The sequence below is a fragment of the Eleginops maclovinus genome, chromosome 20 (assembly GCF_036324505.1).
Source record: "Eleginops maclovinus isolate JMC-PN-2008 ecotype Puerto Natales chromosome 20, JC_Emac_rtc_rv5, whole genome shotgun sequence".
Classification (NCBI taxonomy): domain Eukaryota; kingdom Metazoa; phylum Chordata; class Actinopteri; order Perciformes; family Eleginopidae; genus Eleginops; species Eleginops maclovinus.
Window position 1 is genome coordinate 26,294,264 of NC_086368.1, and position 15,001 is coordinate 26,309,264.

Genomic DNA, 15,001 nt, shown 5'->3' on the forward strand with positions numbered 1-15,001 from the left:
TTTTTTTGAGACAAGTAAAAGCAGGAACGCTCGCCTTCGTCTTCGGTGTGTCAAGCCCGGCAGTGATTGAATTTCTCCTCCTTCCTTAAGACGGAAGTGCAAAGCCGGTGAGTGATTCCTGTGGATGCACTTAAGGTTTTAGTTGCAGGCGTCGTTGTGCCTGGGCAGATTTTATATGACACATGAAACTAACTACATGGTACTTAGGGCCTGCTGTAAACCAATCTGAAGCCAGTCGGGAAAACAGGCCCATCAGCAGAGAGGCTTGTTTCTGTTGCATGACAAAAAGGACTTGCAAAACCGCATCAATTAAAAGTTCATTAAGTTCAGCGCTGGGAGGATGAGTGGATGCTCTCTATTTACGCCCGGGCCGGCCCAGCCCATTATCTTCAACCTGATTATTCAAATCCCTGGATTATAACACAGACGTTTTTTTTTCTCAGAGCCTTGCTTAGAATAACCACACTTAATAATATTTCATTTTTCTTCTTCCCATGGAGTCTGATTAGAATTGAGTCTGCATCATCAAAAGGCGAGCAGGGGGAACAATGCTCCTGATAGTTGTGTGATTTCCCTCCTCAAAAAAGAGAGGATTATTGGTCATGTGTGGATCTAAATTAGCATCATTTAATAAGCAATGTTTTGTGTTCGTCGTCGTCGTCGTTCCTTTAGCTTTTGCACATTGGGAGGCTGGGTAGGTAATCCGTAAATTCCTCGAGCAGATGCGCTGGATGAGAATCACCTGCTCGGTTTTCTGACAGATCTAAGATACTGGGAGAATATTCAGACTCCTTTCTTCACTTAAGCTTGTGTTAAACTGCTGTTGACATCTTCTTTAATCTCTGAAAGTCAGCGCCAGGCAGAAGGGGGGGGGGGGGGGGGACATAACGCAAAAGCTGCCGGCTTTTGCGTTATGTCTTTTCCAATGTTTCATGGAGCCCTCAGCTTCTCGACTTTCCCCCTGCCATCGACGCTCACCTTGTTTGCAACAGTGTGTGATGGAGTGAGCGAATCAATATCCTCCACTGACACAACAAAAAAAACCCAGTGTGGATGAAGAGCTGGAAGCCTGTGGATACTGTCATCTCTGGGAGCCATTTTTTATTTTTCCTCCAGTGTCTGTGCTGGAAGATAACTTTGAATCACAGCAAAGAGGATAAGTCATTACAGGTATTATGAATTGGTTTAACTAAACTGATATCACTGCTTGAAAAGAAATAGCTGCTTGCATCTCTCCATCAGTGAATCACAGCATTTCCTCTCCAAGTAGTCACTCAGATCCTCTCTATAACAACCCCCCCCAACAGCCCCTCTTCACCTCCAAAGGCATGCCGCTTTACAGCACTAAACATGTTTTCATCGGCATTGCTTTCATAATGACACGTAGGTTTTTTTGATCACTGAAACACAAGTCAGATGTTATGCAGTGAGCTCACGGCGCCTGGAGGCTCCTCACTAGCAGTTCAAAGATCAGGCGTTGGTGCAAGAAAAGAAGCAAATGTGTAAGATGCCAAATTAATTCCTTCCTTAAAGACGCAGACACACAGCCCAGAGCGCAAACATATTTTACTCGTGATTCATACTGGTTTTGAAAATAAATACGATACACCCAGTGTTTGTTTTTCTAGCATTGTTTGTTGTTCCTCTAAATGTCTGTAATTCCTGGTGTGACAGGTGATGATCGTGTTGATACTGCGAGTCAACCAGTTCCCAAGGAACTGGTTTTCCTGTCTAAGAAGATATTTGTGATCTTATTACATCACAAATAAAATGTACAGCTGCACATGCAACCAGTAAATAATTCAAAGGATTCAAAGGAAAGGGGTTGTATGCAAAACAGCTACAGTGTACTTGGTGGCAGTGATATGTGTGTAGTGTAGGTCAAACCTCTAGCTGTATCCAAAAAGTGGGGTAGTGACTGTGTTGGCCATAATGAAAGAAATACCTTAATACTAAAAGTATTGTAAACCCAATAGGGACAAATCTATCTACCAAGGCCCAGTGAGATATAGCTATTTTAAATGGGAAGATATGGTACGTAGGTCCTCTGACATCAAAGACTGTTTCACACGCTTAATTGTTATTGTCACGTTTTTGTAGGCCAACCTGTAATTGAGTGTTGAATGGGTTCCTTAAAAAAAAAAAGCCATTGGGATTTGTCTAATGCAGAAATTAAGCTTTGGGGCAAACACAAGTTTTAAATTCTTTGATGTTTTGTTTAGTAAGACAATTTTGATAATGATATTTGAAGTACAAGTTTAGAGATTCAGTATTAGGGTGTTTTCTGACCCTAACCCTAACCCTTGCATTTAATCTTTATTTTCAACTAAATCATTTTATGAAATGTTTTGACATTTTAATCAATTTTAAATCATTTAATGGAATTCTTTGAATTTTTCAGAACGTTTTTAACATTCCTTTATCCCAGAGAGCCAGACTCCCTTACCCAACCCTAACCCTAACCCCATCAGTTTTTCTGTCGTGGAACCAGACGTGAACATAGTTTCAGGATTCTAACCAAAAAAACATTGTAAAATCACCCCTGAGAAAACAGAATACTGTATATATAAAAGTCTGTGAGACTCACCCTTCTCTCTTGTGACTCATGTACTGCCCATTGGAGGAGGCGTGATGGTTGAGGAGTGGGTTCTTTGGCGGCGCCGGGGAGGACAGGTCGAGACCCCGGTGGCCGTTGTTGTTGTTGTTGTGGCTGTTGTTGTGCTCCTCCTTCACTTGAGCGTGTGTAACCTCCTTCCACAGCTGCTGCAGCTCCGCTGGAATCATGCCTGAGACAAACAAATTGGATAATTAAATCAATTAACAGCTAATCCAACTCTCCTCTTCATCACTTAATTAAATCAAAGCGTCTGTAAACAAAGCCGAGTATTAATTAGAAAATATTCCACTACAGGGTAATGCACTGAGAGCTCCCCCCACCACTACCCCTCTCTCTATTTCTCTCTCTGCCACCTCCTTCTCTCCCTCCCATTTCTCTCTGTGATCTGGAGCGTGTTTGTATACACAAATCCCTGGCATTCACGCAGATTTCATGCTCAAGAGTAAATAATTAACACCCAGACAAGGCATGAAATCTGAATAATCACCGTCATTTTCTCTCGACAACAAGAGCTACGCAGAACATACACAACAGGAAAGTTTACAATAGCAACGCTCGGAAAAACATCCCACCCCTGCCTCCCTGAGAAACAGGACCCTGGGGTAATATTCTCAAAAGCGCATTAATGTGCAAAATACTTAAAGCTCTGCACCGCCTCCAATTGACACAGAAGACTTAAACCTCATTTAACAAGTCAAGCACACTGCAGCTCACACAGCCCTTTGAATTTTTTTTAAAATCCCTTGAAGACAGAAGACATTTTTCTGTCGGCTGGAAAACATTTACAGAGTGACAGCAATCTCCAACACCAAGGGGATAAATAAAAGGATAATGCTTGTGTACTTCATTTTGTATGTCTGTGAGAAGACAGCCTTTGTTATATTATATATCTGTCCATCTATACTGTCTGTCTGCTTTCATTCAACACAAATGAGGAGATATGTAACATGGGTTCAACCCTCATGGGCGCAGATCTGTAGCTATTTGTGTTTTCAGTCCAAACATCTGGGCACATTTTAATAGCCCACTGAAAGATCTAAGAGGGTAAATGTGTGTGGATTTGTACTGGGTTATTCAAATCTGTGCTTAAATAAGCCACATGTTTCAATGCATGCTGAAAGAAGCCCTCGGATATGCGGTGAATTTAAACCACAGAGCAAATGGGCAAGACCGCTCGTTTAACATTACAATTAATTAAATCCATTCTCAAAATGAGCACTGGCAAATGAAAGATGATTTGCACATGCTTATCTTCTCGGGTTTATACACCCCCCCACCGCCGCCCTCCCCTCATTCTCCCCCTGTTTCTCATCACCAGCTCTATAGATACCAGAAGTGCCTCCTTTCAAGCACCAGATTGTCATACATTGTGTGCGAAATGCTTAGTCTTAATTTATTCCTGTTGTGGAAAATAACTGTGAGGTGAAGATCTCAATACGATCAGCGGAAAAAACATTTTTAATTTGATAAGCTACTAAAGATTTTAATTATGCTGGTAATGGAGAACATTGGCCTAATGAGGCGGAGGACTCCGGAGAGACGCAAGGGGCTAAGAACTGTGAAATGAGTCTGATAGGATTGCTGTAAATTCACACTAGATCGTTTGCATATCAAAGAGCAGGAAATGATTACAGGACAAATCAATAACCTTTCCACGTTCCAAGGAGCGTCTTTCCTCATTGGAATATCTCAACACGCTGCCTGTATTCTCCCGTACTCTCTTCAACGCCTTGATGTGCTCTAATCGAAGCGCACGTCCATGACAGGCTAAACATGCTTAATATCGCGCTCTGTGTTACGGCATGCTAATAATGAGTGCTCATGTGCCGTTGCATTTCTCAAACGATCCATTGTTGTTTTGATGCTTTAACTTTGGAGTAAAAAGTTTTTTTTTTGTGTCCATGAAGGCTGGTCTTGAAGTGGAAGGTCACCGTTGATGCGAGTGTCCTGCGCTCCGACAGTGGGAACAATCATTTTCCCCCCACTTGGTGCCCGGTGACAGTGGGCGATGTATTTTTAGCCGATGTGCTTGACAGGGCGGCCCACACTGGCTCAATTACCCAGCAGTCCCGGTGACCCCGACGCCACTGTTTACTCAGATGAAACCGCAACGGATAGAGCGGTCTGATGAGAGAGGTAACGGAGTGGGACCGAGCTGTCTCTTCCTGGATCTAGTCCTTAGTTTTATTGCTCGTCCCTCTCCGTACTCCTACCTAACCCTAACCTCTTCAAACCCAACAACAGCTATGGCTCATGATTCCACATAAATGACAATAAAATGTCATTACAGAAACGTCTCGGAGGGTATTATACTTTGTGTTTGGGTCGAAATGCTCTCCATCTGATTACTGTGGGACACATAATGACATTGATCTGGAAATCCTCTTCCTTGGGTCCCCCGGTTTGTCCGTCCTTTAAATGGCGGATTGGTTTATCTTTCCCCTTTCCATTTTTCAACACAACTGTTCCGCTCATTACGGCCTGGAAACACGGACAAGCACTTTAAAAAATGTATGTTGTTGGGACACTTGATTGATCACCGGTCTCTCAACTCAATTTCACCTCGGCAGGTAGCTCTGGCACACCGACAGGCCGAGCTCTTCAACCTTTTCCCGTCCTTGTCCCCCTGCACCCAGGTGACCATGTTCAGGCAAGCAGAAAGTTGATTTAAGGTTCATAATGACATCAGTTGCAGGCCATCATCCCCCACAAATAAAAAATGGCCCCTAGTGCTCCGGTGTCTTTAAACCAAGCTGTTACTCCTCGTGGTGCCGTGGGGGGACACTGACATCGCTATTAGTTTATTGTTCCGCCGGGCTGGGACCTTTACTGCACCCCTGTTTATGTTGCCGTAATCACTGGCCTGCTGATATGCACCCCTTAGGCCTGAAATATGTCCTGTCCTAATGCCGCAGGAACTATTACCAGTAGCCCACTGCTGGATGTATCAATCACTGACAGGTCAGCCGCATTACCCGCCGCCGTCCCCGATGTGCCGCTGCTCCGTGAGCACTTCATGGCTCGCCACGTTCTTTGCTTTCATATTACCGACAAATTTGTCTTGTCACTGTCCCACTGGCCTCTCCCAGACAGCTTAAATGATGTTGTGCAGCTTCAAGAACTCACTCTCTTGCAGAGCGACCTCACACACACACACACACACACACACACACACACACACACCTGAGCAACATGAGCAGCCACTGACTCACTTATCAGGTCAAGAGGACAGGCTTTTTGTGAGGAGGGGGAGGGTAGGGTTGGATCAAATTTTATATTTATGAGAGTTGTATCCGCCCCGAACACGTCGTCGTAATTTATAACAGATAGCGTCTGGCCGCTTCCAACACTTTGAACATTAACGTCAGAAGAATTTACGACAACAGAAACAAATTACACTCCAGATAATGTGAGCAATTGTTTTCACTCAAAACCCTGCTATCTGCGAGTTTGTACTTAATTAGTGATATCAAATGTTTGCACGGTCGACCCAAATGCATTCCTTCAGTCCGTCGTTTTGGCAGGAAAAAAATGACAGTAATCCGTCTCAGTCGATGATGCTACTCAGCAGGAGACTGATGAAGAAATGAGCTCAGTAGTATCTGAAACACAACTGCAGATTGCACACCTGCTTGTGTTTAATGACTCTGTTACAGTGACCTGTTATCTGACAACCCTTTGTTCCTTTTTTTGTCTCTTCACATGGGATTTAAAACACTGGCTTCCTGAAAAGCATCCTATGGATATCTAGATCTCGAAACCATCAGTTAAAAAGTCATGCCAATTTACTGCCCTCCCCCCACCTCCCCCTGCAAGTTTGAATCCATAATCAGCGGGACCCAAACGGAGCAGATCAACTCATCACTTCCGACGCCGTGCTAACTGCTAGCTGAGTATTGCAGATTAGATCTGGGCACCACAGGCCCTGGCCCGCTGATGCATGAAAGAGTTTAGTGATGTGGAAAACAGAAAGGTCATCAATAACTTCAAACAGTCAAGCAGAAAATGTGTAGGATAGGAAGACAAACCGGGGGGGGCCTGGAGCACAAGAAAAACCTGAGTGTTGTAACAGCTGTCGAAGGCACAGAGTTTACCAACGACCGATACACAAACTAACCAGGTTCTACCGGTTGTGAGAAACGAGACAACAGCAACAGTGACTGTACATTCCAGACCTCCAAGATATTTGCATACAACTCCATTCAAATGGTTCACTAACTGGTGGGAAACATTCCTTATAACCAGTTATTACCAGCATGGCTTCTATTTGGAACATAGTGACATAACTTTGCAACACTTGTGCTTCTATTGGCGAGCGCTCCGACGCATTGTACGTGATAGGCTAAGGGACGGGACATCTCTCAGCGGTTGACCAATCACAACAGAGCCGACCAGCTAGCTAATGTAAACAATCCCAGATAGGGCTGTCTACAATGTGAAACAAGTCTTAGCTTGTTCTGATGAAACTGAATATTCAAACCCTATTCTTTAAACAGTTCACTCATGACAAAGTGAACTAAAAGGGATTTCAATTAAAAAACTCCAACTCTTTAGATAAAGTGAGAAGCCTTTCAGGTATTTGGTGATGACCCAGTGTCAGCAGGATGTTCTTGGACTGTTGTAAAATCCATGAGCAGTACAGTGCATAGCAATATCACAACCTAATGCTTTACTCAAGGGGTGTGTGTGTGTTTGCTAGACATTTGACACAGAGCAATTCAGCAGAGCACACTCACAACGTGGCGACGCTCCGCGCCTGTGCCCATGGCGATCGTTTGAGGGTGGATGAGTGATTCCATACCCAGTCCAAACAATAACACCACTGTACAAACCCTGTTTGTGTTTGCCTATTACCTAACCACTCCCCAACCCTCACCGTTTTTTATCGCTCTTATCTTGTTATTTCAAAACTGTTTGTCTTAGCTGGAAATGAATAGTCAATGTCATGTTCTGAAACCTTTATGATGGCGTCTTTGTCACAAGGCGACTGCTCCTTAACAAAATATTACAAGGATAAATAAAGAAATAAACTTCCTGGCCAAACAACAAGTATTGACTCCTATCGAGTTACAGACGCTCACAATGACAAGTTCACGGGCAGTTTACGAACAATAGATCCAGTCTTCCTACAGGCTGAAGGAGACTGCCACCAGGATGCCAATCACAAGCGGGGCAGAGAGTTCAAGGGCAAAGTATGGACACTCTGAACAGTGGGCGTTTTAATACTTCTAAAGTCCAGGATGATAAAAAAAACTGTATAAAAATAAGGCTTCAACTAAGAGATTCTACATTTTCCATTAAAATGCCTTTTTACAACTAATTGGTCTAAAACACGTCAACTGTCCATCTCACCATCTCAAATTCTGAGGTAAATTTCTAAAGGTTTACAATGTCTTAATGTGTTGCTCCAAAACCTAAAGATTTGACTTTATTATGACACAAAAGACATCTCCTCTCCTCTGTGAGGAGCTGCTGCTGCACGCTGCGCATGCTGCAGGATTCTGCCCCGTGTACAGGATGTCTGGAGGATCGGTAAATTAAATCCATTCTTCAGTGTTCTTGGGAGGCCGCCGTATATATCTGTGACTGTGTTATACTTGCTGCTACTCCCGTTAACTTCCAGAAACTTACTATGGCTCGCTCAACCTCTCTCTCGCGCTTACACATGCACACACGTATCCCCCACTCTCTCTCTTAAAGGGATAGGCTGCCTTAGTCTGCATTGTGCTACCATTACAGGTTGCAGAGTAAAACATCGGCCATCGGCAAAAATGTTATTCTTAACATCGGTATCGGCGGACATTTTTGGTGCATCCCTAGTAGAAATACTTCATATATTAGTGGCTCAAAAACATCCTTTTTCTTTGCATTAAAGCAATAAATAAACCATCAAAATAACTTGGCTTTTTTTTTCTCGTCCCGTTACTAATCTATGATAGATTGTGGCTCACCACAATGATCCTGCAGTAAACAGTGAACCCGGAGGGATTATCCATTTTTTAATAAGTAAGTGTTTAGTTAAGATTTATGGTAGGTGTGTCCTGAGCCAGTAAAACCACACAGTATTTGGTTTCACACTCAAGTGGTTTGTTGTTCACTTTGACTAAGCACATTTGAACAGGTTGTGATGCAGAGCAACAGTAGCAAACGAAACACTCAAGCAATGTGCTTTATACATTAGCAGGTGGCTTGTAAAAGACGTTCAATTCCTCCACAACAATTGAAAACCTCATCTGCTTTCACATTTGATTTTTAAGTATGTTCCTTATTATAATAAAAACATTCACAGGGTTTGTTCAGTGTTGTTGCATAATGTTCGATCATTATCACATTAGTATGATGATTTGGACTGAACGTGCCATATTGTACGATAATTTGAGGATTTGAACGCTTATAATTAATAGTTTGTTCTCGTCTGCACTCTATTTAACACCTTTACCTTATTCATTTCTATTTGTTCTTCCACAAATCATAGCAATGTCTAAATCCTTGAAATTATTCTAGATTTGTAGGCATGTCAAGAAGTATTTTAAACTTCATTTTCCTTTTTCTTGAACAACAAATACATTGTCAAAGACAGAATAACAGGTGTGTGTGTGTGTGTGTGTGTGTGTGTGTGTGTGTGTGTGTGTGTGTGTGTGTGTGTGGGTTCCCCCCCCCCCAGAATAAGACAAAAATTAGAGCATAAAAACATTTAGAAAGATAGACAAACAAATGGCTGAAGTCACAGCACAATTGGTCGTGGTTGACTATAGTAAATCTGTCTTCTAATTCAGTTTATTATTATTTTTATAAATAGGAAATGATGAATCAGTTAGGGAAGAGCCCTTATTTAAGGCAGAAGCATCTAAACTACTTGAGAATTACAAAGGCTGGATAGTGATATATTCGCTGATACTCGTTTTGTTTTTTACTACACTCGAGCATTTTTGATTTGCCTTGGTAACTTGGCTATTAAACCTTTCATGAACGTTAAAAATGGTCGCCATGTCCTATAAGATATACAAGTGGAGTCAAAAAGTATTTTAAATACCTCAACCGTTTATTCTTTCTCTAATTGTAAGACTCTGGCACTATAGTTTTTAACACTTCCTACGCTCCAACAGACCCATATAGGATTTCACTTTAAAGACCAGGATCATCCCCATTGGCATACATCTTTTGACACTGAACATCAGGTGTCATATTTTAGTCTAGACAGAGTTTTGTTTGTTCAACGTTGAGCAGTATTTATATGCAGTGCTATGGTATCAATAAACAGATAAATGATAACCTTAAATGGACTTTTGTTGGGTTAAATCATGTTAAAAAGAGGTGTTTCATTGTCCCCAGATGTAGTTGTGTTTCAGTGTTTTGTTGACAGGAGTGCAGTGGGGTTAGTTGTGGTTACATACAGTGCTGTGGTGTGTTCAGGTACTGACCCTGAGTGAGGGAGTGCAGCGGCAGGCCGGTCTGTCCAGGCTGGATGGTGAGCAGCCCCTGCCTCTGGAGGTTGAGCAGATGCTGCTGCTGGACCTGCTGGACCTGCAGGAGCTGCTGCTGGAAGGCCAACTGCTGGGCCGACACCTGCTGCTGGGGGACACAAACACACGAGACACACCATCAGCAAACACACAGAAATATAAAAGCATAAATGCCAGTGCAAACATTCCCGTACGCTGTTCGGGAAGAACATCTATAGTTCCGGGTACAGGAAGTTCATAGGTAGTAGAACAACACATTCATTCATAAGGAAACACATTAATGGATTATCGTGCACAATAGCCCAGTGTGATTTTCATAATTTTTTTCCTTTAGTGTGTGGAGACAGGTGCAGTGTACATCTCTCTCTCTCTCTCTCCGATAATTAACGAGGAGTCGCGAGGCAAATGACAAACAATGAAACAACATAGTTAATCATTCATAATAAGAGCCACAGGAATTTAATTACAGCCATTCATAATTCAGCAAACAACGTGTGACTAAACCAGAGTGCTTAATAACCATCCCAGCAACTCTCCCAACTCTCCCCGGCATGGCGCTGCGTTCAGGGACACACTTTTCCCCACAACCAGCTCTGCATCGTCAACTAGCAAAAAGATAGCTGTTGTGTTGTTTCATCAAAGCTAATGGCTGCTGTGTCTTTAGGGTTAGGCGGAGGACATTTCTCTGGCTCTAGTTAGTAAAACGTGTGAACTTTGAGAGGTGATGTGCGAGCGGAGAAGAAAAGGAGACAAGTCAGAATAATAAATAGAAGGAAATGATCCAATATCCCCAATCCCTTTAGAGTCAAAACAAATGAGAGATGTTCTTTAGATAACAGGAGAGATTACTTTCAACCCTTTCTGCAGTCCCATGCTCTCAACGAGTAATCAGTGAACTCAGCAAAATGAACCCAAAATGGGGTTGCTCTTGACTAAAGACATTCGACCAATCCAAATTTAGATTTCAGGGCTGGGCAATATATTCATGTTATATTACGTGACAAAATCTAGTCTTGGATTTCAGATTTCAGGGGTCTTAAAGGTTGAATTACAGAGATGTCATTTTCTGCAGAACTAGACTAGACTTTAATAGCTCCTATTTTCCAATTTAGTCATTATTTTCACATTGATGATGATTATTTATCCACTATTCATTGCGTAAATATAATGTTAAAGCACCAATGGTCAGCCCTACAATATTCCTAAATACCGAAATGGTAAAAACATTTAGTGGAATTGGATTTCCTCCAATGTGCATTAGTTGACATGTCCATAAAACTGTCTTCCCCTCCAAACAATCATGCAGTAGCCCCACTTAATTCCTCAAAAAATCTTAGTCGTTTCAGACCAAACAACCAACATCCCTGACTGTTAATCATTCCCGTAGGTCTGTCAGAACAGCTTTTGTATTTTTCCAAATGATACAATAAGCTTTGAGACTCAACAGGATGCCCGGCCTGTTTATGAGTACACAAGGCCATAAGTCAAGCAGCTGATGGTGGGTGTGGGTGTGGGTGTGTGGGGGGGGGGCACTAAAAGCAGTGCAGGGGCTGCCAAGCTGTGCACCGCGCCCTGTTACCAAACACAGGATACACCACTTTGTTTACTTCTCACAATCAAGTGCACACAAGAAAGGTCTCTGTGCAGCACGGCCGTCAGGTCACTCTGAAAACTCCCTGAAACAGCCAGATAGAAAACAAACACCCTCCATGTTCGGCTTGTCAAGAGAGTCTAACAGACTAGCCTTCACCCCCACCCCACACCCTGCACTGACTCTAAAAGTAAAGCTCTGCGCAACACTGGTCTATTACGGCGAGTGGAGTAGTCTCATTGGATCAATCAGGGAGGGAAGACGCTCTGATAGTTGTGGCGGAGGGTCATAATTGAGGAGTTACAGAATTGTGTGTGATGTAACCCAAAATGACGGAAAGGGGAAAGTGAGAGGGGAGAGTTTTCAGTGGATTTCGGGATACAGGTGGACTGTGATCCGCACTGATCTTATTCCCCCGTTTCCCTTCAGTGTGAGGAAAGTTTCTCATGTCTTCAGCGCTTTTCTGTTCCTCCCTGACAGAAAGATAATAGTGCTACGGGGGTGGGAGTTCACAGGGAACAATGTCTTTCATCAAAAAGCTAAATAAATAGAGGGTGGCTTGGAGGAAAAAAAGGGAAGAAAGAAAAATCGAGCATTGCAAATGAATTTAACTCTCTCCCCTTCACATGCCTTTTTTTTTTTCCTCTCTTCTGGTCCCATCAGCTGACAGGAGCTCCTGTGCGCTCCCAGCATGCAGACACATTAAAAAAGCCCGAGACCCAATAGACCAAATAAGAGGTTAACAAGAAGTGGCATGAGGGAGAGAAAAATACAGTCCCTGACAAATGATAAAGAGTGACACTGGCAGGCCTTTATTGTCGAGCTTCAAATATAAAGTTAAAGATCTTTGAGAAACTAAATTTTGATGTCTTTAAAATAAAAGAGGCACAAAGCAACAACAGGGGGTTATTGTCTGGCAGCCACAGGGGAGTCACCGCATAATTCTTATTCTGTCTTTTGATGGCTGCGACGAGAAGGAAAAAAAAGGAAAAAAGGCGAGAGCGATGGTGATGGGGAGAGAAAGAAAACACGGGCAGAGGGGGAGAGCCTCTCGAGGCTGCATCCATTTCCTGTGATCATACATAATATGCTTCAAAAGTTGTTTTCTCTTTTATTCTCATGCTCCATTCAACTGATCAATTGCACCTCCTTGCCCCTCCCCTCCTCCCCTCATCTCTTTTCTCCCCCCTCTTGCTCCTCTCGTGTTGACATCAGATGCGACTTGGTGACAGGCCCTATCTGAGGCCGAGGAGCTCCGCTGTCATGTTGATTTATGGGAGCATCACGCCACAACTTGTCCAAACTGAAGCTCGCAGTTCATTAATTAGGGAGCTACGACTTTGAAGTTGGGAGCTTCGACAGGACGCGGACGTGTGTGTGTGTGTGTAAGTGTGAGCATGTGTGTGAGTCTAACATTGGGCTTAATTTTCTCCTGCTTCCTCCACTATCCAAACACGGAACTCAACGGGGATGGGAGCAGAAATTCCCAGATTCGTCTTTGAACTTCTTCTGACCGCACAATAATAATTTGCTTTGTCCAAAGTGATGCTCGTATCCTGCGGTCATTAACACGCATTAAGACGCTGCCTATGAGCGAGCACTGCCCGTACTGGAGGGAGCCAAGGAGAGAGCACAGGCAACAAAGCTGGAGCGCTCTCTCCTCGCACTGATATCTCACAATTACATGCCTTCTCTTCCTCTGCCATTTCCATGTTAATTACCGAGAAAAGCCTCTCAGATTTATATGCTCCCTGTTCCTGCCTTTCATTACACGACGCTCGCAGCAGCGGTCATCTCTCTGTAGCACAGGACACTTGTTTATTTTAAATATACACATTTTATAACAATTCACCAGGCTCAGTCTCTCCATTACATTAGATCTAGCTGACGCTTTCATCTAAAGCGACAAAACATAAACCAAAACCAACATGAAAAGATGCAAACCGCCATGAACATTTACTTAAAAAAACTATACCATTGTAAGTGGTTCAATACTATGCATTTATTGTGCTGCTAATCATGCTAATCAGAAGCAAAACTCTAAAACTGTAATGTCTTTTCAGAAATGAAGAGTATTCTAAGGGAAAAATCAGTCAGTTTTGCCATCTATCTAGCATGTCTGGCATGCTAATTACTTAAACATGCTAACCAGAGACATGTCAGACATGTAGTTAAACTAAAAATACTACACATTTAATGTGGTTGCAGAAAAAAGAGAGGGTTTTTGCACTGTATCAATCAGTTGTTGCCATTTATCCCACATACCTGACATGCTAATCAGCTAAACTTACTAATCATGCTAATCAGAAGCATGTCAGACATTACACTTAAAAAAACAATATGGTTCTAAAAGAAAGAGCTTTCTTATGATGCTTATCAGAAGCATGTCAGACACATATAGTCTGGTTCCTGAAAAAAGAGTGTACTTGGCACAGTATCAGTCAGTTGCTGCCATTTATCCTGCGTTACTGACATGCTAATTTGCTAATCATGCTAATCAGAAGCACGTCAGACATGGATTTTTTAAAAACACTATACATATAATGTGGTTCCAGAAAGAAAGAGTATTCTTAGTGCTGTATCAGTCAGTTTTAGCCATTTATGCAGCATGTCTGACATGCTAATCAGAAGCATGAGTGCACTTGATCCCCCCCTCCCTCCCCTCCCCTCCCCCGTGCTTTAACCACAGTCTGGAAGCAGATGGGGTTGAGGGAGGGAGCGCACATGCCTTCCATGCTCTGTCTGGCCAATGGCTTTGGTAATGGCAGGCGCTCGGTGTGATGTCAGCCTACCTCTTTATTCTGCTTGCTGCCCGCATGTTGCTGCTGCTGCTGCTGTTGCTGCTGCTGCTGCTGCTGTATGAGCTGGAGGTGGAGCTGTTCCTGCTGCTTCTTGTAGAACTCTTGGAGTTGCTGCTGCAGGAAAGACAGAAGGCGACACGTGAGTGAAAGTCTGTCAGTCGTATAAACTCAGCGGTGGGTTTTGGGCGAATTCTCAATACTTTGAGGAGTGTTGAAAGGGAAAAGTATAGCAGCTTAAAGTGAATGTATCTTTGTGAAGGGCTGTCTATACATAAAGAAGATTTACAGATGAATTAGACGGTTATGTCAGATGCACATTACCTGCTGTAACATGAGGGCCTGTTGCTGCTGGAGGAGAACCTGGAGCTGCTGAGGGCTCAGGACTTGCTGCTGAAGGATTTGCTGCATCTGCTGAGGAGTTATTACCTGGGGTGTCATCATAGCCACTGAAACTGGAACCTGTAACACACAAACAAGCAAATAGACGTAAATATAAAGCAACAAGCGAATGAAGGCTGATTAATTTTAC

General features: G+C 43.0%; 1 protein-coding gene across 13 annotated transcripts in view; it reads right to left on the reverse strand.

Annotated features, from left to right (window-relative positions):
• Positions 1-15,001, reverse strand: part of foxp1b (forkhead box P1b) — a 187,828-nt gene that overhangs the window by 30,246 nt on the left and 142,581 nt on the right. For 9 of the 13 annotated variants that reach the window (XM_063910559.1, XM_063910560.1, XM_063910570.1 and 6 more), the window contains 4 exons: positions 14,794-14,931; positions 14,464-14,586; positions 10,039-10,189; positions 2,588-2,786 (listed from right to left, as the gene is read on the reverse strand). In XM_063910559.1, coding sequence (XP_063766629.1) covers positions 2,588-2,786; positions 10,039-10,189; positions 14,464-14,586; positions 14,794-14,931 — 611 coding nt within the window. The remainder of the gene's footprint in view (positions 1-2,587; positions 2,787-10,038; positions 10,190-14,463; positions 14,587-14,793; positions 14,932-15,001) is intronic. The other 4 variants (XM_063910564.1, XM_063910568.1, XM_063910565.1 and 1 more) reach the window with 3 other exon arrangements.